Source organism: Copadichromis virginalis, linkage group LG13 (genome assembly GCF_057382275.1).
Source record: "Copadichromis virginalis isolate Kocher_CV1m ecotype Utaka linkage group LG13, C_Virginalis_male_GT1.1, whole genome shotgun sequence".
Classification (NCBI taxonomy): domain Eukaryota; kingdom Metazoa; phylum Chordata; class Actinopteri; order Cichliformes; family Cichlidae; genus Copadichromis; species Copadichromis virginalis.
The window spans coordinates 31416154-31440410 of NC_140630.1; the positions used below are offsets into that span (position 1 = coordinate 31416154).

The window sequence follows — 24257 nt, forward strand, 5'->3', positions numbered from 1 at the left end:
ATTGGTTTCATGACTGAATGTCATTGACTTAAATGTGGATGGGACTGCAAGAGGAGTCTTGAGTTCATATAAAAGGAGACTCATGTCCAGGTATCCCTCATGGATTTGGAAACACAGACAACACAGGATATTCCAAAAGAACTTCCGGACTCACTGGTAAGGAAGAGCATTCATTACAAGTCTGTATTATTGGGCCAACTCATGCAAGAACTTGTCTCTTGAATTCAGTAAGTGCATTTGCTTGGACCAGTTGTACGCAACAACTGCTACAAATTCTACCTGATTACATCTAAAAAATTGAGTTCTATGTTTCATATCAAGATCACTTTGAATGGAGACACTGATGGTGGCTGTATTCCTAAGTGCGCCCACTCAAAGTGACCTTGAATGTGAGTTTACAGCAATTAGACACTTTGAAGCAAACTTTAGATAACACGGTTCACTTACACAACATCTCAAGTAGAGACCCCTCAAATGAAAACACTTGTGGTTTTCCTTTTTTCTTTGTGCTCCTATTTGGGGAAGTCTTTATTTTGAATAGTTCAGGGAATCGTTGATTTATGTGTTAATAAGATCCCTCTGATACAAATTCTACCTGACCCTCCATGTTATGTCTATCAAATTGAGTTCTATGTTTCATATCAAGATCACTTTGAATGGAGACACTGATGGTGGTTGTATTCCCAAGTGCACCCACTCAAAGTGACCTTGCATACAAGTTTACAGTAATTAGACACTTTGAAGCAAACTTTAGATTATATGTTTCACTTAAAGAAGATCTCAAATATAGACTCATCGACTGCTATAAATTCTACGTCACCCTCCATGTTAGGTCTATCAAATTGAGTTCTATGTTTCATATCAAGATCACTTTGAATGGAGACACTGATGGTGGTTGTTTTCCTAAGTGCACCCACTCAAAGTGACCTTACATGTGAGTTTACAGCAATTAGACACTTTGAAGCAAACTTTAGATAACACGGTTCACTTACAGAACATTTCAAGTAGAGACCCCTCAAACGGAAACACTTGGAGGGATTTTCCCCACGGGGACCAATAAAGTACACTTTCTTCTTCTTTTCCTTTTTCCTTAATTCTCCTATTTGGCGAATTCTTTATTTTGAATAGTTCAGGGAATCGTTGATTTATGTGTTAATAAGATGCCTCTGATTGAAACCGCACAAATCCTTCAACAGCTACTGGAGACAAAAGATGACAACAAAATACAATGGTGGTTGTATTTCTTAGTGCACCCACTCAAAGTGACCTTGCATATGAGTTTATTCACGTTGAAGGGAACATTAGGTTATATTTTTCACTCAAAATGATTTGAAACTGAGACACTTTAAATGAAAACATTTGTGCTTCTCCTCTTTCTTTATTCTTTCTTTATCTTTGTTTTGGGAAATTCTTTATTTTGAATGGTTCATTGAATAGTTAATTTATGTGTTCAATATCTTTCAAATATTCAGAGAAGTCCAGTTGTCTTTCTTCAACGCTCCTGAGACCACCAAGAGGTAGATAACTGAGAATTTGATATGATATAATACATATCATACTTGACATGATACATATGCACTTTTCATTCCAAGCCAATAAGTAATTGGGAACCATTTTCACTGTCAGTCATTGAACTCAGTCTCTTCTCCTTGCATGCAAGAGCATGCACATGTACAAATACATGTACTGTATACTAATGTTCTAATTAAATGAGTAAATAAATAATGTCATACTGTACACACAGTGCAAGTTTTTAATGGGGTAGTAGCAAATTGTGCTCCTACAAAATTTGCTATATGTAGCATCTACTGAAACAAAGCAGCATGTTACTTTTGGACGCTTGGCTGGAAAAGGCTTTTCCTGCTCCAAGTTTGCATTTTGTCCTCAGAATGAATCAACGCAGTTGAGCTTACCACTCAGTGTCTGTAGCTTAGGAATGGCCTGTTCTAAATAGAATGAGATCTCATTTGTGGGTATTATTACTCAACCTTTACTCACCACCTGAAAAAGATGGTTGTCCATAAAATTGGCACTGATTACTCAACCATTAATCCAATAGTTGTTTACAACTCTATACTCTATACTTCAATTGGCTTTTAGTTGCTTCATCGTGTGTGTGTGTGTGTGTGTGTGTGTGTGTGTGTGAATCCACCAATTCTAACTCAACTGAGCCATTTTTACATAAAGTCACTTTATTAGCTTTTACATATGTCTCTGAATAGAATAAGTAGTTTTATAATACCAAGAAGTCAAAAATAATAACCTATATATTTATAAAACTAAGTAGATTTACTACTCTTGACTTTTTAAAAACAAACAAGGTCTTTGATAATATAGTAGTATTTTCTGCCTTGTTAACCTTTCAACAAATCTAGACACTCAGGGTGAAGAGGTTATACAGAAAAGAGTTTGGATAACTGTATGTGTGTGGATGTCTGTATGTCGATATTACTGTGAGTCATTAGGTATGCACCAAGTAAAATGTTTTCCACACATCTGAGCAGTAACAAGAAAACAGATAGTGAGAAGCAAACAGTAGAAAACAATGGTTCAGTTCTGCCCTAAAGTGAAATCAGAAGCATTTCTGGTACTCTGAAACCTTTGATTGTGTGCATTTTAGCTACCAATGGGCAAATTGAAAGTAGTGGTAAAAACTTCAAATAGTTTCAATTGCTTTCTATTTCATGTTGAGCAAAAACAGAGAGTTTATAAATAAAGTAAGGTATCATTGGGGGCGAGAGAGTCTGTACTTAAATCAGTACAGTCTGGAACATATGTGTTAAGTGCTAGGATCTACAAGATGCTACTATGAAATTGCTAACGGAACAGTGAACAGTTAAGAACAGTAAAGAATGGCTGCATTATTCTAAATTCTATAATCTGTTCTTTAGTGTGTCCTTCCAAAAAAGGACGTGTAATAAAATGGGGAAAGGGGACAAGGAGCAAGTGACATTGAAACCCCAACAACTTTAAAAATTGATATAATAAACAAAGCTTGGCTTTTATATTTACCAACCCATAGTAGTTAATCCCTTCACAATTTTGGGGGGGGAACTGATATCAGTATATCCTGTGGTTAACTGACATCTGAAAAGTCTAAAAGTCTTAAAATGTCTTTAAAGCTAAGAAAACATACCAGTTAAATTTTTAAGTTGACAAATTTTTCTAGTGTTTTAACTGAAAACAGTGTCTGATAGTAGTAATTTTCATGCCTGAGTTTCTTCCCATCCAATGAGAAAACGTTGCTCAAGCCTGTTATCCATAAAACCCAGAGGTGTGGAAAACGAAAAGCACACACAGCTACATATATGATTTGATGTTGACACAAGGTTTAGAGTACATGATGTTGTTGGTATATGAACACATCTTGACACAAAGCTGAATAAGGAGCAGAAACTAAACAAGAAAATATTTAAACATATATCCCCTCGATCCCTGACATCCTATTCTCACAGTAACCCTTTAAATAAATGTCTCATTATTAAGCAAGAACTTTATTTCACAAAAATTCAACAATACTTCCAAATATAGTAAGAGGAATCTGGAATTTGATGTGGATTTTTTTAATTAAAAATCTATTACAAGATGAATTTTGTAACAATTACTGTACTTGTATAACATTTTGCAGAGGTATAATTTTGTTTGCACCAGTGAATGACGTGAAAAAACAAGGGAAAGACAAAATTTAGGTTAACGTTTGTTGTAGGTCAGGATTAGGCTAGTAGTGGTTATGGTTGAAAGTGACCTATCATGCTAATCGCCAGCTCCATATTTTTTGAACAATTTTTTTGACAGTATAAAAGATGGATGTAGGTGCTGGGTCTGGAAGGTGAAGCCAGCATGCAAGTGCCTAAACCTGCATTTCTTTTTAATGTCCACCATAGAGCCAAACCTGTGGTTAAAAAAGACGTAGTCTCCTTCGAAAGTCTACAGCCCTCAGATTTTTAAAGGCTTTTCTGCTGTAAAGGCTTTTCCGCTCATTTTGGGGTCACACTAAAAATAAATAAAATAAGTAAATTTGGTAAATCTTAGTCATGCTGTGTTTTAGGGAAGAGAATTATTTGGGGTATGCTGAATGATTTATCCTGTTTTCCTTCTCTCTCCCCAACCAGTCGCGGCAGATGGCCCCGCCCCTCCCTGGGCCTGGTTCTGCCGGAGGTTTCTTCCTGTTCAAAGGGAGTTTTCCTTCCCACTGTCACAAAAGTCCTTGCTCATAGGGGGTCATTTGATTGTTGGGTTTTTCCCTGTAGGTATTATTGTAGGGTCTACCTTACAATATAAATTCTCTTGAGCACTTTTGTGATTTGGCGCTGTATAAATAAAATTGAATTGAATTGATATGGGGTTTCAAAATAAGACTTGTCTATCTTTTCAAATGTGGTTTCAGAATACTAAGATGGCAATCGCAAAACTCTTTACCTTGACGCTTCAAGATGGGACTTTAGAAACCAAGACCTACATCCATCTTTTATATTTGAAGATAAATGGTTTGTGTTTCCAGTTTGAGCTGCTTTTTTCACAGTTTCACTACAGATGAACAAGTAGTTGGTGAGTTTTTGCAGACAAGTCAGCAGCTTCCATGAAAACTATGGGTAATGGTTGCCACAAGGTCACTGGCCAGTCTCTAGGGCTAGCAACAATCAGCAACTTCCACAACCGCTCACCAACTGGTTAGGAAAGCACGTCTTTTCCTATCGACCGGTGATTGCCAGCGGCTTCCAAACGTTCTCTGGGCGTGTGTGAATGGGGCCTTAAACCCTTTTAAAGATTGTATTCCTTTAGAGAAATGAGTTTGAATGGCACCTGTGGTGGCCAGAAGTAGAGAAAAAGTGAAAGTTAAAAAAAAAAATTCATTCTGAACACTGAGCTTTTGAGATATTTCTCCAAAAGTTGATTCTGTTCATCTGGACGTAGCGTTTTGTGGCAGAAACATTTCGTCACTCATCCAAGTGACTTCTTCAGTCTCAGCTGACTGCAGGTTTCCCCAATCTTATAAACAGTACATTTGCATAATGACTGAAACCAGCCCACTGAAGGAACAATGGGCTGGGAGGTCAGCTCCTTAATCTTAATTATGCAAATTCTCATGACCATTGATCAACAACCACTGACCAAAAACCACTGACCAAAACCCACTGATCAAAGACCACTGATCAATGGCCATGAGTACCATTCACAGAGAGTTGGGGAATGGCTGCAATCATAGTATTGTAAGATGGCGAAAGCTCCTCAATTCAGAGATGGTCTTTCCCTTTTCACGTAAATGGCTTCCTTGACTCCGCGCTCTAACCAGCATTCCTGGGTTAAGATTGGGGAAACCTGCAGTCAGCTGAGACTGAAGAAGTCACCTGGATGAGTGACGAAACGTTTCTCCCACAAAACGCTACGTCCAGATGAACAGAATCAACTTTTGGAGATTTACTTACCTGGATGATTGCATCAAGACGTTTTGAGATATTTGTTCATTCACTGACCTCATTATCTAAAACATATATGTATTTAATATATGCATCCACAATTGTAACAAAAGGAAAGGAAAGGCAGAATGGGTACATTTAGAGCAAATCCACAGGAAATTAATGTAACTTACTGCAAGAGAACACATGACTGTGTGTGTGTGCGCGCGTGTGTATATATATATAATACTCATTGTGTAGGAACAAAAGCATGTTTACAATCACATTTTGGGGCCCCTACCAGAGACCATATTTGTTCCCCATCACCTGTGTGTTGATGTTATGATGATGTATGTTTTTAATCCATATTTGCTTTTATTACTTTTTTGTAGTGATATGAATTTTTTGTGTTTTATGTGTATTCTTCATTACATGTGTGTATATAATTATAGGTACATATGTTTTTCTATATATTTTGTAGTCAGGGCCTGTACATGGTTGGCTCTAATACTGCACACTGTGGTCATGCCTCAGTAGATGTATGTAGTAACAACTAGCTAAAACTCAAAATTGAAAGTGGCTTGTCCCATCCTTTGTGACTGCCAATTGTCAAATTAGTTTCTTGTCTTACATCTTGAGAAATTCTGTAGTGAATAGAAATATAATTTCTGACAATTATGGCCAAAACTATCAAATTTATCCACAAAAAATGTTAACCTCCTAACATCCACCAGGTGAACCAAATAAGGAAAAGGTTATAATTAAGTTTAAGCCACATGCTAAACAAGCATAGTTTCATAAACTAGAAAATGTTGCTTTTCAAATCAGTTCTTTTACATGCATGTTGGTCTAACAGTTTTAAGATTTTCAATTGGTTACAATTCAATATAAAAAGTAGACATAAACCTAATACTAACGCAAACTTGTCACTGGTAATCTAACAGATGTTGAGAGGTTAAAGTAAACTTTGTGCTTCAATTCCAGATCCACAATTACTTTGTAAAAGTAGTTACCATTACCTAAAACTGCGTTTTCACACATTTTAATTTTCAAATGCTTACAGGTGTGACAGCGAAGAGACAGTTAGCAGGAACAACTACTCTTGATATATAACTTAATTTATCCATAAGGGCTCTGTCTTTCCAAAGAGGTAGGGCTTTATAATTGGCAACCGCAGATTCTCAGTTGTTTTGTTTTCTTCTGTTCCTTTTGGCAATGCAGGGACAAATCTTCGCCCATCTGAACAATGACATTCGTTTTTTCTGGTGGTCCTCAGTAAATGCATAGCAGCATCAGTAGCAGCAACCGCAGAAAAGGCAGAGAGAGTATTTATGTCTGCTTGTAGTCGCTGTTCACTGCGAAGTTTTGATTGGCCTGATCATTTATGCGACCGGTTATGTATCGATCCTCTTGCCCCTTCTGCTCTCTCTGGGGTGCATGTTGTCACAGCAGCATCTCATCAAGAGGCATGTCATGGTAAGGAAGCATCGAAGCTGAAAGACAGGAAAGAAACAAAAAACGTGCTGTCATTTGTGTGTGTGTGTGTGTGTGTGTGTGTGTGTGTGTGTGTGTGTAGCTTCTGGGTTCAGAATGCAGAAATCTGTCAACTCCAGGTAAAGATGAAGGTTGATTTATTCATCCATTAGGAACTTCTTCAACATTAAATATTAACCAAGTCCCATCACTCAGTTGATGCATTAAAGCAGGGATTACACAAGGGTGACCTCTCACACACACACAATTTGCCTTTTCCAACACTATCCTATACCATGCACATTCACCCAATGTGTGTGTGTGTGTGTGTGTGTGTGTGTGTGTGTGTGTGTGTGTATGTATATATATATATATATATACAGTGGGGCAAAAAAGTATTTAGTCAGCCACCGATTGTGCAAGTTCCCCCACCTAAAATGATGACAGAGGTCAGTAATTTGCACCAGAGGTACACTTCAACTGTGAGAGACAGAATGTGAAAAAAAAATCCATGAATCCACATGGTAGGATTTGTAAAGAATTTATTCGTGAATCAGGGTGGAAAATAAGTATTTGGTCAATAACAAAAATACAACTCAATACTTTGTAACATAACCTTTGTTGGCAATAACAGAGGTCAAACGTTTACTATAGGTCTTTACCAGGTTTGCACACACAGTAGCTGGTATTTTGGCCCATTCCTCCATGCAGATCTTCTCGAGAGCAGTGATGTTTTGGGGCTGTCGCCGAGCAACACGGACTTTCAACTTCCGCCACAGATTTTCTATGGGGTTGAGGTCTGGAGACTGGCTAGGCCACTCCAGGACTTTCAAATGCTTCTTACGGAGCCACTCCTTTGTTGCCCGGGCGGTGTGTTTTAGATCATTGTCATGTTGGAAGACCCAGCCTCGTTTCATCTTCAAAGTTCTCACTGATGGAAGGAGGTTTTGGCTCAAAATCTCACGATACATGGCCCCATTCATTCTGTCCTTAACACGGATCAGTCGTCCTGTCCCCTTGGCAGAAAAACAGCCCCATAGCATGATGTTTCCACCCCCATGCTTCACAGTAGGTATGGTGTTCTTGGGATGCAACTCAGTATTCTTCGTCCTCCAAACACGACGAGTTGAGTTTATACCAAAAAGTTCTACTTTGGTTTCATCTGACCACATGACATTCTCCCAATCCTCTGCTGTATCATCCATGTGCTCTCTGGCAAACTTCAGACGGGCCTGGACATGCACTGGCTTCAGCAGCGGAACACGTCTGGCACTGCGGGATTTGATTCCCTGCCGTTGTAGTGTGTTACTGATGGTGACCTTTGTTACTTTGGTCCCAGCTCTCTGCAGGTCATTCACCAGGTCCCCCCGTGTGGTTCTGGGATCTTTGCTCACCGTTCTCATGATCATTTTGACCCCACGGGATGAGATCTTGCGTGGAGCCCCAGATCGAGGTAGATTATCAGTGGTCTTGTATGTCTTCCATTTTCTGATGATTGCTCCCACAGTTGATTTTTTTTCACACCAAGCTGCTTGCCTATTGTAGATTCACTCTTCCCAGTCTGGTGCAGGTCTACAATACTTTTCCTGGTGTCCTTCGAAAGCTCTTTGGTCTTGGCCATGGCGGAGTTTGGAGTCTGACTGTTTGAGGCTGTGGACAGGTGTCTTTTATACAGATGATGAGTTCAAACAGGTGCCATTCATACAGGTAACGAGTGGGGGACAGAAAAGCTTCTTACAGAAGACGTTACAGGTCTGTGAGAGCCAGAGATTTTCCTTGTTTGAGGTGACCAAATACTTATTTTCCACCCTAATTTACGAATAAATTCTTTACAAATCCTACCATGTGCATTCATGGATTTTTTTTTCACATTCTGTCTCTCACAGTTGAAGTGTACCTCTGGTGCAAATTACTGACCTCTGTCATCATTTTAAGTGGGGGAACTTGCACAATCGGTGGCTGACTAAATACTTTTTTGCCCCACTGTGTGTGTATGTATATATATATATATATATATATATATATATATATATATATATATATAAAATGTTCTTCCTCCACCCCCCCCCATTTTTTGCACATGTCGAGGAGCATGTCAGGCTACATTTCACTGTGTGTTATACTTGTATAACTATGCATGTGACAAATAAAGAACCTTGAACCTTGAACCTATCCATTGCCCAAGATGACTTCTTATGTCAGCACTTCAACTACCAAAGGTGTTACCTACTCCATGTTTTTCCAAATTTTCATAACCTGTAGATGATTTACATTCTCTGTTCTCTCTGAATTTATTGGGTTTTCACATATTACCGACTGAATAAATTAAAAAGCGTTGCCAAATTTGATCATTTCTGGATTTGATACTGGACTTTTTTTTCGTTTCATCTCAACTGAACTTCAGACTAATTCTGTCTTAATAGCAATGCTTTCCTGTGAAATCGTCTTGCTTGTTCTCACTCTTGTTATATTTGGTGTAACACTTGCATATCATTTCACTTAAGTAAAATAATATGTGTTAGGTTTTGTATTGTTGATTGTCATTTATGCTTAGAAATATTTAACCATATATGCTTAGAGGTGTATAATCAATTGTGTAGTGATAGGACTGTGATCTTTAGCAGGCTGCAAAGGCTTGGTGTGCATTCTAGAGTGGAATGCACACCCACATCCTAGGAGCATAAGAGAGGTCCTATCTTCTCTTTGTTGATATAGCAAACACACGTATATCTCTTTAAGTATAAGAGCCTTTTGTTCAGATGGACCCGCTAGACTCTGGCACCAGCTTTGGGGAGTCTTCACAGGGTCACATCTTGACCTCACACAAATCACACACACACACACACACACACACACACACACACACACACACACACACACACACACACACACACACACACACACACACACACAAAGGCAAGGTACTCTTTGTTTGTATGTAGACATATGTTAACCTATGCATATTCATGTAACCTCAATAAAAGAGCAGTGTTACGGGAGAACGGACGAGAGCAACTGGGGTCAAGCGAAGGAACGGCGTTTGTCCGGTTCTCTCCCGTGCACGAGAAACATGAAGAACTTTGCCTACTTCGTGTCTTGCTTGCGGTGTAATTATATTGCCTTCAACGTTCCAGCGAATAGGTTCAAGCTACAAACCTATCAATATGTTCTTATCAAATATAAATATTATCCTGGTATGTGTAAGTCATCATTTGTGATGACTTATTTCTACCCTTATTCCAACCCTAGGCTATTAGAATTATATCAGTAGTTTTATTTATTTTTATTTATTTATTTTTAATTTTTATTTATTTAAGAATTATTTATCCAAGCACAATCAAAGGACAAGAAAATCAGTCATTCACTCAGCCTGAGAGCAGGGGAAGGTGGAGCTAATTTGACTGTAAATGTTAACTGCCTCCATCAACTCGTAAACTGAGCTAAACTTTTTTTTCTTTAATCGTTTGATTTTATCCTTTGTTAGTTAATTACTAAACACCTGTTTACCAAATGTATATGTTCGGATTATATTTTATGTTACATTTTAAATGACAAAGTAAGGGAAGCAATGTTTACGTCAAGTCTGGTGTTGCCTTGCAAATGATCTGATAAATGATTATCAGAAATTGAACAGTGGTATTGGCACTGTAGTATTGAGAGAACTGTGCTGATCTGTGTTCCAACACACTGGAACTGGAAAACATCAGACTGGTACATAGTTACTCACAAACCTGTTCATTTGATATAATGACAGTTAAGATAACTGAAATAAATAAATAAAGATCACAAAACTTTTTCCGCATTAAGGTCACTTGTGATAAAGTCTTAGCACTCAAAAGTATTTTGCACACCGGACTTTTATGTTAAAAACAGCTCCACCACATAGTGATTTAACCATATCTTCTAAATATAAAATAATATAAAATAATATAAAAAGTTCAGATATAATATATAAAAGATAAGAATTCTGGGGACTCACCTGTCCCAAAGTTTAACACTCCTACATGAGTTGGTGCAGCAGCCAGCAGATATCAGAGCTGTAAAAATAAACCAGCAGAAATCATCAGAAACTGGATACTCTTAGTTAAGATTAGTAATTGTTGTACACACATGCACACACAGTGAAAAAATGTATCTTCCCACACTGAATTGCCTCAATGATGAGTGTTTTCCCTTGATGTCAATCCTCCTTCGTTCTCTTTTCAATTTTGAATACATACAAGTAAGAGTCACGCTATGCTTCCACAGTCAGCAATAAATTACTCAGTGATATAATGACTGCAAAAACTGGTTCTCACCCCTGTCTTGAGTTGTGACTAATTGTGTTTCTGTTACTCAAATACGTGCCAGTCAGTCAGGAACAGAGCCAGCCATGCCAAATATTGTCACTGTCTACCACACACATAATTACACTGAGGAGGAGGAAAAAGGAAAAACTATTAACCAAATCACTCGTGAATCTTATGTTGTTGTCATAGAGGGAAGTTGTCCGAGACAAAGAAGTCAGCTCTGTCTGAAGAGGTTAAAAGAAGACTTCCTAGACCTCAAACAAAACATTGCGCTCATTGATATATAAATGCCAGGGAATTTTCATTTACATTAGTTACTTGTAGCTTTAGTTACATACAAGGAAGGTTGCCGGTTTGAGCCCCGGCTCCGACAGTCTCGGTCGTTGTGTCCTTGGGCAAGACACTTCACCCGTTGCCTACTGGTGGTGGTCAGAGAGCTCGGTGGCGCCAGTGTCCGGCAGCCTCGCCTCTGTCAGTGCGCCCCAGGGTGGCTGTGGCTACACTGTAGCTTGCCATCACCAGTGTGTGAATGTGTGTGTGAATGGGTGGATGATTGTGTATAGTGTAAAGCGCTTTGGGGTCCTTAGGACCAAGTAAAACGCTATACAAATTGGAGATGGACCGATCCGATATTACGTATCGGTATCGGTCCGATACTGACCTAAATTACTGGATCGGATATCGGAGAAAAATAAAAAATGTAATCCGATCCATTAAATATCACGAAAGCACCTCACAAAACTTGCAACACACCGTAACTCACCTCAGGTTAGCACGTCGGAGCAGTATGCATCACGTGATAGAGCGGCTGTGGCATGCGGGACCTGTCAGTGGTCTGGATAGCATGTGGAGCTTCGCTAGCAACCTGGCATTTCATCTCCGACAAAGTTATCCCGAGAGAAGTAAAGCAAGTGTGTAAGTCCATCTCTGAATGTTTGTAAAGCATTCCTGCGTTAAGCTTAACAAGCGACTGCCTCTTCTTGCTGCTACTTCAATCATGAAACTGCTTAACGATCAGCTGATCGGCTTTTCTGTCGCGAGTCCGTGTCTCTAGTTTGCTTTTGGCCCACTTTGCACCAGAAAGAGGAAACCAGCGGCTGAACAACAGCAGCACGTTTAAGCTTGATCAGCTATTGTTAGAATGTATTTAATATTACTTTCTACTCGAGGATCTTTTTCTACGTAGCTGACGGCTGGTAACTGTGCAGGGGCGGATCTAGCAAAGTTTAGCCAGGGGGGCCGATAGGGCATGAACAGGGAAAAGGGGGCACAAAGACATACTTTTCTTTCTTATTCTCATTTAAAATGTCGAGCTTTTAATAAATAATTATCTGACACTCAAAGTTTTAATTTGATGCAAAATGAATAGAAGTCCATTACTGTATATAGTAACTATTAAGTCTAATATACCCCAGTAAGCTATACTACTTTTTCCTTTGGGAAGGTACCATCTGTGCAGTCTGCAATTTTGTTGAAGAAAGATGTTGAATCTATTTAATATTTCTTGAAAAATAATTGATTTCTGTGCATTTTTTTTTTCACACTGCATCAAATTAAGGTTGATTACGTTGATTAAGCATCATGAGGTGGAGCGTGAGGGGTGGTTCCCTATTTTTTATTTATTTATTTTTGTTGTTGCTGGGAGTTGGAACCCTATTAGTTAGGTTGCTTAATATTTATGCTAAGTACTCTTTAAAATACCAGAATAGGGAGGATGGTGTAGGTTTAAGTTTATTAGATTGATCAGTATTGCTGTACTATGAAATTTTTTTTTTTGCATACAGGTATAACAGAATAGCTTTAGTGTAGTTGTTGTTTTAAACTTGAGTATGAACTTATACAAAATGCAGCAAGATATTTAAAAAAAAACAGTTTTGTTGATTAAAAAACACCATATCGGATTCATATCGGTATCGGCAGATATCCAAATTTATGATATCGGTATCGGTATCGGACATAAAAAAGTGGTATCGTGCCATCTCTAATACAAATACAGACCATATACCATTTACCAAATGATGGACACTAAATGTAAACCTGCCTTTACATTTAAAAAGAGATATATTATCAGAAACTAGAAGATACTGTAGAAGATACTGTAGTTCAAATGACGTCTCTCTTCAAGTTTTACCATTAAATGCTTTTTCCAGAATTCCAAACTGTTATAAATTTGAAAACCCCACATCCAACCCAAACCTTAGATGGGTGACCAGTGTTCTCTTGGAGATTAAGGGCTTGATTTAGTAACACGCTGTGCCAGTACAAACTGGGTTTTGCTGTAAAAATTGTTTTTTTTTTTAAAGTACTGTATTTACAAGGAAAGTGCAGTGATAAGACTGCATGTTACAGAGTTTTGTGACTGGCCCAGCTTGATATTGAAATGAACCAGCTGTGCCTGTGTTCAGAAAACAGTTTCAACAACTTTCATAAATCACCCGTAAAACTAACCACATATACAGCTCACATGAGGTTAACAGTAATCGATGAGGTATGTGGGAGGATGTTCATATATTAAGTGGACTCGGGTTAAACAGCTGTTGAACCAAAACTCTTAGTGCTGCTACACTCATCAAAGCTGGACAGTGCAGGTGGAATACTGACAGAGAAGACGACCAAATGCAGATGTGTTTGTGCTGTGTAAACAGGAGATTTTGCCCAGACCACAGTGACAGTGAACACATGCTGTGATTATATAACCAGTGTTTCCGGCAGTTTACCATGCTTACACTGGAGGCCTGCTGCATGTGCTTCACCACTCCAAGTGAGCATGTGGCACAGCAGCTGTAGGGAGGAAGAAAGGCTGACCGCTGACTGTGGTCATCTATCAACTCTAACACAGATTAACCACTCACTTTGTGTGTACCCGTGTGTGTGAAGATGCTGAATATTCTAATTAAACAGCAAGCACAGACAGTTCTTTGAGTCAACGGTGCTACTCTCTGATTGTTTCTCGTGCACTGAGAGTGCCCTCATTCTCATGTTGACCTGTTTACACCTCTGGTTGTGTCCCAGTGGTCCAAGCTGTCAAGACACACAGACATACAGAGAAAGGGAGAAAGAGAGAGAGGACAAGCCCCTGGGCTGGTTCACAGCTGTGTGCTCTGCTTCACTTGAATGCACTTCGCTGCGTGCGCCATGAAGAGTGATGGACAAAAAGAGGGATAGTGTGTGTGCACGTGTTTGTGCCACTGTTCAGTATTTTACTCTGTAGTTTATTTTTCCATTTTTGTTAAGAAGAGATGGAAAAATGAGTTAGAAAAGAACAAGAGCAAAGAGAGAGAAGAAATGAGTGATCAAGGGAGAACTGGTCTTTTGTCCAGCATCAAAGGGCACAAAAACACACACACATCCGATAGGTGGTAGAGGGACAGAGCAGCAGCGTTTGTAATTTCTGCAATGCGCAATTATAAACACCCACGCTACCACACACACACGCACATGCAGGTGGTGAATATGTTGCATTTATTTGAATACATAATAGATAAACCAACCTTGGAACTAACACCTGGTCACTTGTGTTTCTCAGATGCTTGTATCTACAAAGGGATGTTAAATGTGTTTGTGTAAAAGTCCGGCAAGTAAAAATGATGATGGTCAGTGTACCAGAATACAAAAGAAAGCTCAATTAATATGTCAAATGTGCCTGGTTTGAAATAATAAGAGGAAAAAGCAGGCTTCAAAGCTGACTGGAGATGAATTGCCAGGGAAGCAGCTGTTGGCCTACTTAGCAGGCCTGTCCTTAACACAGGACCTCTGATCTCACACACATACGCACATGCGCACACAAGCACATTTGCAAACTTTTAATTACACAAGCTACACACATAAATTGAACTTGCACATGCAAAAGCAAGCTCCCAGCTTCTGTTGAACTTTGCCATCACTTTGCTGACCTGCCTGTGTGCCTCACCATTGTATGTGTGTAAAATTACACATTTTTGTGTGAACTCGTGATTTCACTGAATTGTGCCATCCCATCATCCAACAGACCTTCAGTTCAACCCTTAATGAAGTTTCCAGCTAAATGTTCCCGGGCCTTTTCACTTTCCTGACACACTTTCTAATAAAAGAGGTCCCAATATTCTGTGTAATATATAGTAAACCTGTACCGGCAAGGTTTTTATGTGAAAATAGGGGAGGTCTGTCAGCCTGCATCATAAAATGCATAAGGGAGATGCTGTAGATGAACAGCTAAATTCGTTCCAGTGTCAAGCATGTTTACATCTGGGAAATCAACTCCACCCATGCAAAACAACAAATCAAATTTTACATGCAAATAACAAAAGCAAATAACCCCCATGAGCTAAATCTAGATGACTGAATCTACATTTGTTATAATTTGAAGGTAATCAAGTAAGCTATTTAGCCTATAGTTGCTCAGCAACTATCAAAGATTAAGCTAATAGTTCAACAGTTTTAAACTGATGCATCCTCATTTGGTTTCCAAGACTAAGATGAGGAGATTGATACCACTCGCATGTTTGTGTGTTTGAAATAAAAGATATGATAACGAAATTGCAAAATTGTCCCATATCGGCACTAAGCACAGCTAAACACAACAAAACACAAAACAGTAAACTTTAAAGTGGATAAAAAGTGCAAAAAAGGTATGAATGATAAATTAAAGAATGAATGTTTATTCCACACGATTGCCCCCCAAAAAGTCCAGGGAAGTAGCCAATCAGGTCAGCTGTTAGCATTGATTGGGGTTATTGCCCTGTTCTAAAAGCTGTCCTTGAGTCTGCTTGTCCACGACCTCAGCAACCTAATTCTCCTGCTAGACGGCAGCAGCTTAAACACTCGGTGTCCTGGGTGTGTGCAGTAAGATGCCACGTGCCCCTTTGAGACAGCGAGTGCTGTACAGGTCCTTCGGGGAGAGAAGAGGTTGTCCGAGGATTTTTTTGGCCATATTAATGACCCTGAAGAAGAAGCATCTTCCCCCAGGCTATTCGGGCCCTGAACCAGGTGTAGGACTGAACTCTCCCACACACATCACATCTCCACACGCACTCTGGTTTTTCTTTTTGCATGCGTCTTATAATTTCTTTTTATTAATAAAATCTGTAAGTTTTTGTAGTGATCTGTAAATCTGTAAATATTACTGTCAATTCTTACTGTCATTTAATGGTTGGGCATTGCACAGCAATAAACATTTCACCTCATGTCATACTGTGTATGGTTGTGTGTGTGACAAATACAATTTGAATTTGAATGTAAAGTGCCTGTTTGTGTGCCACGGTGCAGCTGGAGAACCATACAGAGATGCAGTATGTATCAGTATGCAATATGTGCAAAACGTAAACGCTAAAAGCTACACCTCAGTCAAATATGCACTGTTGAATCTGAACTATGGAGTTCAATTATGGTTACTATGGTTATTCTTCTACTTGATGAAGTTGAAGAGTAACCAACATATTTACCACCCACAGATTTAACTTGGGTCAGCCGATATTTAACAAACTATATTTTCTTTCATTCATATAAGAAAAAAACACCTTCATTTACAAATGGACAAATCTCTCACTTTTCTGTTCAGCGTTCAGTTGCTGCTGATGAGTAACTCCTGTTTTCCTACCAGTGGGCTGATCAGGTTGCTGTTATGGAAATCCCAAACCATCAACTTTTTTCATTTCAGTTCAATCCAGTTTTATTCACATAGCAATAATTCAAAACAGTATCTGGATTGAGATGCTTGTATTGTAAGGAAAATGTCAGTGAGAGAATCCCAGTGATTCAAGTGCTTTTTCATAGTGTTTGCCCTATGAGAACTTGAGAATTGAGAAGAATTCAGTTTTAACAGGAAGCAATAGCCAGCAGAGCCAGGCTAACAACTACTGAGGAGAAAGAGAGAGGAAAAAGGAGAGCACAGGACAAAACACATACTATGGCATATTGAGATTTGAGTGCAATGGCAGTGAAAAGAGGTGAGCTGATAAGAAATGCTCAGTGCATCATAGAAAGAACCCCAACTGCAACCAAGTCAGAAGAAATACTATCACTAACTGCAGATCAGAGCTGCAGTGAAGCTAAAGCTCTTCCAGTACTAATTTGTATTCTATTGTATTTAAGACTTCACTGGTGTGCCTCCTGTCGTACACACATTCGCTACCACCACAAACACAGTCAAATTTACATACAGGTGAACAGGCCTCTTGCAGAGGATAGCTTTAGAAAAGTGTCATACTTGGACAATGTGTATAGTCTTAGGTTATCAAAAAGTCATATCATAACTCATAAACATTAAATCAACAAAAGTTAATAACAAACCGTTATACTACAGGGTGGGCCATTTATATGGATACACCGTAATAAAATGGGAATGGTTGGTTATATTAAAGTCCTGTTTGTGGCACATTAGTATATGTGAGGGGCAAACTCCTCAAGATGGGTGGTGACCATGGTGGCCATTTTGAAGTCGGCCATCTTGGATACAACTTTTGTTTTTTCAATAGGAAGAGGGCCATGTGACACATCAAACTTATTGGTAATGTCACAAGAAAAACAATGGTGTGCTTGGTTTCAACATAACTTTATTCTTTCATGAGTTATTTACAAGTTTCTCTTTGTTCACAGCCATTGACATGTCAAAGAGGTTAACATGTGAGGAGCGGATCGAAATTGTGTTGATATCTGGTGAATGGAATAACCGGATCATTGCAGCAGATTTCAATGCAAGACACCCTACGAGACCACCCATCTCCCATGCTACAGTTAGCAAACTGCTTGCTAAGTTTCGTGAAACTGGTTCAGTGTTGGATTTGCCAAAATGTGGACGCAAGAAAACTGTCACTAATGAAGAAACATCAGTGGCTGTCCTAGCTTCATTCAGCAAGAGCCCACAGCGTAGCACTCGCCGCATGTCACTGGAGAGTGGCATTAGTCGAACATCCCTTCGGAGAATATTAGCTACTCACAAATGGCAGCCTTACAAACTCCAGCTACTGCAGCATCTCAACGAGGTTGACCCAGATCGGCGCACAGAATTTGCAGAATGGGCAAAACAAAAATTGGAACAGGACCCTCAGTTCACGCAGAAGACTTTGTTCAGTGATGAGGCAAACTTTTATGTGAATGGTGAAGTTAACAAACAAAACCACCGCTATTGGTCTGACACTAACCCACATTGGATGGATGCCTCCAAGACTGTTGGAACAACAAAAGTGATGGTTTGGTGTGGTATATGGGGTACAACGATAGTGGGTCCAATCTTCATCAATGGAAACCTCAAGGCCACTGGATATTTGAAATTGCTACATGATGATGTGTTTCCCTCTTTATGCACTGAAGCTGGCACGTTCCCTGAGTTTTTCCAGCAAGATGGTGCACCACCACATTATGGGTGCCAGGTCTGAGCATTCCTAGATGAACAGTTTCCTGGAAAGTGGATTGGTCGTCGTGGGCCAGTTGAATGGCCCCCAAGGTCTCCCGATCTGACCCCCTTAGACTTTTATCTTTGGGGTCATCTGAAGGCAATTGTCTATGGTGTGAAGATACGAGATGTGCAGCACCTGAAACTACGGATACTGGATGCCTGTGCTGGCATTTCTCCTGCAGTGTTGCTATCAGTGTGTGAAGAGTGGGAGAAGAGGGTTGCATTGACAATCCAACACAATGGGCAGCACATTGAACACATTTTATAAGTGGTCAGAAACTTGTAAACAATTCGTGAAAGATCCACACAGAATGAGGGACGACACGACAATGACTCAGAGAAACACAGGGTTTAAATACACTGGGAAGTAACGAGGGGAATGAGACACAGAAGGAGAGCGCAGCTGGGGGAAATCAGAACTGACGAGACAAGGAAGCGTAAACTGAACACACTGAGATAAGACAGAGACCCTCAAAGTAAAACAGGAAACACATAACACAGACTGAACAAAAGACACAGACTCACATGCAGGCACTAAAACAGAGGGAACAGAGATGTGGGACCAGGGCAGACACAGGCACTGACTGGACACGGGGATATAGCGGACAGGGGAGACAGCAACTAAGGATTACACAGAGACAAACCATAAGACATAACTCTAACAAAGAAACCAAAGAATAGAAATGATAAATAATATATAAACTCAAAACCCTGGGTCAATGACCCAGCCATCCTAACATGTATCCATATAAATGGCCCACCCTGTATAACCATATTATTGGTTCCAAAAGGCATTCACACCACAAACACTGTCAAGAGGTCCAGTTAGCAAAGGTGAGGCTCAGCAGACACAAGTTGACCACACTTCCATGTGTCAGGGTATTATCAATCAAAGCAGGCCCAATGCCCATCTGCTCCATCTCGTTACCAATCACAGAAAACAGAAAAGTAATAAAAGGCTGAAAAAACATATAAGAGTTCAATCTTAAGTAGGCTGCGTGAAAAGTGCTGCTGTAACAGTAGCACATCACTGGTCTATAGATTCTTACAGAAAACTGCTTACATATGCATAATGTGGAAAATGTATCCTAGTGGATACTGAAATCCACACAGGACTGTACACCACTTCCTCTCTTTTTCTTATTACTTTGACTTCATAAGCCTTTCCTGAAAAATTGCTTCCTTATCAGTTTTTGTCTTTTGTGTAGTGAAAAACTGTAAACAGGCTTATTTGGATTGAGTCACATTAAGGCAAAAATGCATCAGTGGAACATAAACTATGATCGCACAGAGACAGCAGAAAATAAGAATGTCATCACAAGCTCAGCACTGGCTTACTTGCTTTCTCTGCATTGATGCTATAGGCATGCTAGTTGTCCCGAGCTAATGCAGCCTGCTAATACAGGCTGGTTGGAAAGTGCACAATAGGCAGGTAAAAAAAACATTACAACAAAAAACTAGTATTATAAATAACAAATAACCCTAACCACCTTGGGGTTTTTGCTTGGATAATGTTATTCAATTTAATTATATGTCAGTTTAAGTAGTGATTAAATTATTTTCTTACTTTAGACAGAGGTGGTACATACTTCAGTTGAATTTGTAGGTTCTTGTACTGTACTTAAACATTCTTTTTTTTTTTTTTTTTACTGAAAACAAGCCAAAAACAGTTATACTGAGGTAAAGCTATGTGATGTTGAGTTATGTTAACTCCACAACCGTTCCTGTAACTAAGCAGCCATATGAATGCAGGTTTGACAGCTAACTCCGCAGTTCCCTAGCAACAAAAAAGGACACTTGGGCTCTTTAGGGTTTATCACTGAGGGTTACGTGTTAATTTAACCTAATACTAGGGAAGTTCTTTTTAAGCTCAGCTTGTAGGATTCACATCAGTGGTTGCACCTGTTTGTGAAAGAAATAACAGTTGTTTTCAACAGGCTCTATTTGATTTGGAATGCAGCTTATTCATCTGTACTGAATGATACACAAGAGGAATTGACTGACAGCGAAAAAGAGAAGTGAAAAAGGTACGCTTGCCTCCACAGACCCACTGCTTTGACACTTCAGCCAGGCTCCAGTTCTAGTACTATCCAGACATCATGCACAAAGTCACACCTTTTCTATACATGCAGCATTTATTCGGTGGCTGAGAGTCACAGGGAAATACACTGTGCTTTTGCATGAATATCTGAGTGGACTAGAGGTGACAGCAAATTCTTTACCGCCAGAGTGTGTGGCGGAAAAGATGTTTATATCATGTTCCAGTACATCTATATTAAAAACATTAGAAGCATATATGTGTATGATTTGTTCACAATATGGACACAGCCAAAGTCCTTTCTCTTGATTTGTGAATTTTAAAACAATGAAAATATATGGAGAGATATTATTAAGACCCACAACTTGAATTAGCTTGATCTTGACTTTTTCCCCTTGATATTTAAAACATTCAGTTAAGTGCAGAAAAACATTTTACTTAACATAACACTTAGTAATGAGTAAAAGTGAAAAAAGCACAGAATTACCATCATATTCATGAAATATGCACACTTCCAATGTATTTCTTAGGACCTTGAATATCTTAGCAAAACAGAATTATTCTAAATCTGTTTCTTCCCTGTTTCTCAAACTTGAGACTCTGAAGCACTTGTTCTTTTGCTTAGCCGTAAACACAAGCATTGCAGATTTCTTCCAATCTCATTAGTCTGTTTGCACTGGTTTGTTTTATTTTGGCAGTTTTCCATGCGGAACAGTTTCTGTTTCCAAGAACGGATTATTATATAATATTATATAAGTTTCAAATGAAAGTCCTTCATTATTCAAGTTGAGACTGTAATATACACTCAACAAAAATATAAACGCAACACCTTTGTTACTGCTCCCATTCCCCATGGGATGGACGTAGAGACCTAAAATTCATTCCAGATACACAATATAACCATCCCTCCCAAACAGTGGTCACAAATCAGTCCAAATGTGTGGTAGTGGGCACATCTGCTATATTGAGATAATCCATCCCACCTCACAGGTGTGCCACATCAGGATGCTGATCTGACATCATGAGTAGTGCACAGGTGTACCTCAGACTGCCCACAACAAAAGGCCACCCTGGAATGTGCAGTTTTTTGCGCTATTGGGGGTCTGGGGACCCAGAACCGGTCAGTATCTGGTGTGACCACCATTTGCCTCATGCAGTGCAACACATCGTCGCATGGAGTCTATCAGATTGTCAATTGTGGCCTGTGGAATGTTGGTCCACTCCACTTCAATGGCTGTGCGAGGTTGTTGGATATTCGTGGGAACTGGTACACGCTGTCGTATACGCCGGTCAAGCACATCCCGAACATGCTCAATGGGTGACATGTCCGGTGAGTATGCTGGCCATGCAAGAACTGGGACATTCTCAGCTGCCATCTGCCCTGAACAATGTGAACCATGATTCATCCGTGAAGCGCACACCTCTCCAACGTGCCAGACGCCATCGAATGTGAGCATTTTCCCACACAAGTCTGTTACGGCGACGAGCTGGAGTCAGGTTCAAGGTTCAAGGTTCAAGGTTCTTTATTTGTCACATGCATAGTTATACAAGTATAACACACAGTGAAATGTAGCCTGACACGCTCCTCGGCATGTGCAAAAATTGGGGGGGGGGGGTGTAGAGGAAGAACATTATATATATATACATATAGTATATACACAGGGTGAATGTGCAGTAGTAGCAGCAAGCAGGTGAATTCTGTACATTAATATGAATAGACATCTGACTATTTTACAGGATAGACAATATAAACATATTTAAAATTAAAGGAATTGAAATGTACATTGTGCCTTGGTTTAGAGTGTCTGGAAGAGAGTCCTGTCTCAGTCAATTATAGATGATGTGAGAGGGCGGGTGTGTGTGTTTAGGGCACAGATGGCTTGGGGATAGAAGCTCCTCTTGAGTCTCTCTGTCCTTGCCCGGAAGATGCGGAACCTTCTACCAGATTGCAGAAGTTGGAACAGTTTGTTGCCTGGATGGGACGGGTCCTTCAGTATCTGCGCTGCTCTAGTCCGGCATCTCCTGGTGTAGGTGTCCTGAAGCGGGGGGAGAGCAATCCTGCAGCAGCGTTCTGCTGTACGGATCACTCTCTGGAGAGCTTTTTGGTCCTTCACACAGCTGTTCCCAAACCACGATGTCATGTTCTGTGTGAGGATGCTCTCCACAGCGCCTGTATAGAAAATCCTGAGGATCTTTGGAGAGACCCTGAACTTCCTCAGTTGTCGTAGGTGATACAGGTGCTGCCTAGCCTTTTTGGTCTGGACCTGAATGTGGGCAGCCCATGTCAGGTCTGAGGAGATGTGGACACCAAGATACTTGAAGGACTGCACCCTCTCCACTGGAGCTCCATTGATGATGATGGTCTTGTAGTCTCTGTGCTGACCCCTTCTGAAGTCCACCACCAGCTCCTTGGTCTTGCTGACGTTCAGCTGGAGGTGGTTGTCCTGGCACCACGATGCCAGATTCTTCACTTCATCCATGTAGGCCGCCTCATCGTTGTTGGAGATGGCACCCAACACCACTGTGTCGTCAGCAAACTTCACAATGGTGTTGGAGCCATGGGTGGCCACACAGTCTGAAGTGTAGAGGGAGTAGAGCAGTGGTGAGAGGACACATCCCTGAGGTGCTCCTGTGTTGATGGTGATGCTGTTGGAGAAGCACCTGCCCACCCTCACCACCTGAGTTCTGCCAGTGAGGAAGTCCAACACCCATGCACACAGACGGCTGTTAAGTCCCAGATCCCTCAGCTTTGTGAACAGTCTGCAGGGCACTATTGTGTTAAACGCTGAACTGTAATCAACAAACAGCATTCGCACATAGTTACCCTGTTTCTTGTCCACGTGGCTGAGAGTGGTGTGTAGGACGTGGGTGATGGCATCCTCTGTGGATCTGTTGGATCTGTAGGCGAACTGCAACGGATCTGTGGTGTCTGGGATGGAGGGGGAGATGATGTTCTTCAGCAGCCTCTCAAACACCTTCATTACTACCGAGGTCAGTGCAACTGGCCGGTAATCGTTCAGGGATGAGGGTTTGCTGTTCTTGGGCACAGGGATGATGGTGGATCTTTTGAAGCATGTGGGGACCACAGACTTCGCCAGGGACTCGTTGAAGATGTAAGTGAACACACCTGCTAGCTGGTCAGCACAGCAGCGCAGCAGACGGCCGGTGATGCCGTCTGGCCCCGCCGCTTTCCTTGTGTTCACTCTCCTCAGTGCCGCTCGGACATCATGCTCCGCGATGCTGGTCACCGGTCTCTCGCTGATGACGTCACTGTCCTCGGTAGTCAGGCAGTAGATAGCATTAGCCGCCTGGCTAACCTCGAAACGGGCGTAGAACCGATTCAGCTCGTTGGTGAATGCAGAGTCGGCGTTGATCGGCGCAGTGTCCCTGGCTTTGTAGTCCGTAATGGTGCGTAGTCCGTGCCACATACTCCGTGTGTCACCCTGGTGGAAGCGGGACTCCACACGTTCCCGGTACCGGCGTTTGGCATCTCTCACCGCGCGCCGCACGCCGTATGAGGCCGCTTTGTAGGCGCTCATATCGCCAGTGGCGAGACCCGCGTTGTAGGAGGCGGTCCTGGCGTTTACGGCAGTGCGGATCGATCTGTCCATCCACGGTTTCTGGTTTGGGAATGTGGTGACTCTCGCAGTGGGGATAATCTCCTCCGCTAGCATATTGACGAAGCATAC

At 40.6% G+C, this 24257-nt stretch overlaps 1 protein-coding gene across 2 annotated transcripts in view; it reads right to left on the reverse strand.

The window, feature by feature from the left end:
* Window positions 1-5378: 5378 nt before the first annotated feature.
* The window catches only part of LOC146695967 (uncharacterized), a 43799-nt gene continuing 24920 nt past the window's right edge, over window positions 5379-24257 (reverse strand). The window contains exons 3-4 of one of the 2 annotated variants that reach the window (XM_085478468.1): window positions 10849-10906; window positions 5379-6889 (exon numbers count right to left, since the gene is read on the reverse strand). In XM_085478468.1, the coding sequence (XP_085334594.1) occupies window positions 6868-6889; window positions 10849-10906 (80 nt within the window). In that variant the 3' untranslated portion in view covers window positions 5379-6867. Of the gene's footprint in view, window positions 6890-10848; window positions 10907-24257 lie in introns of those variants that run through there. The other variant, XM_085478469.1, reaches the window with a different exon arrangement.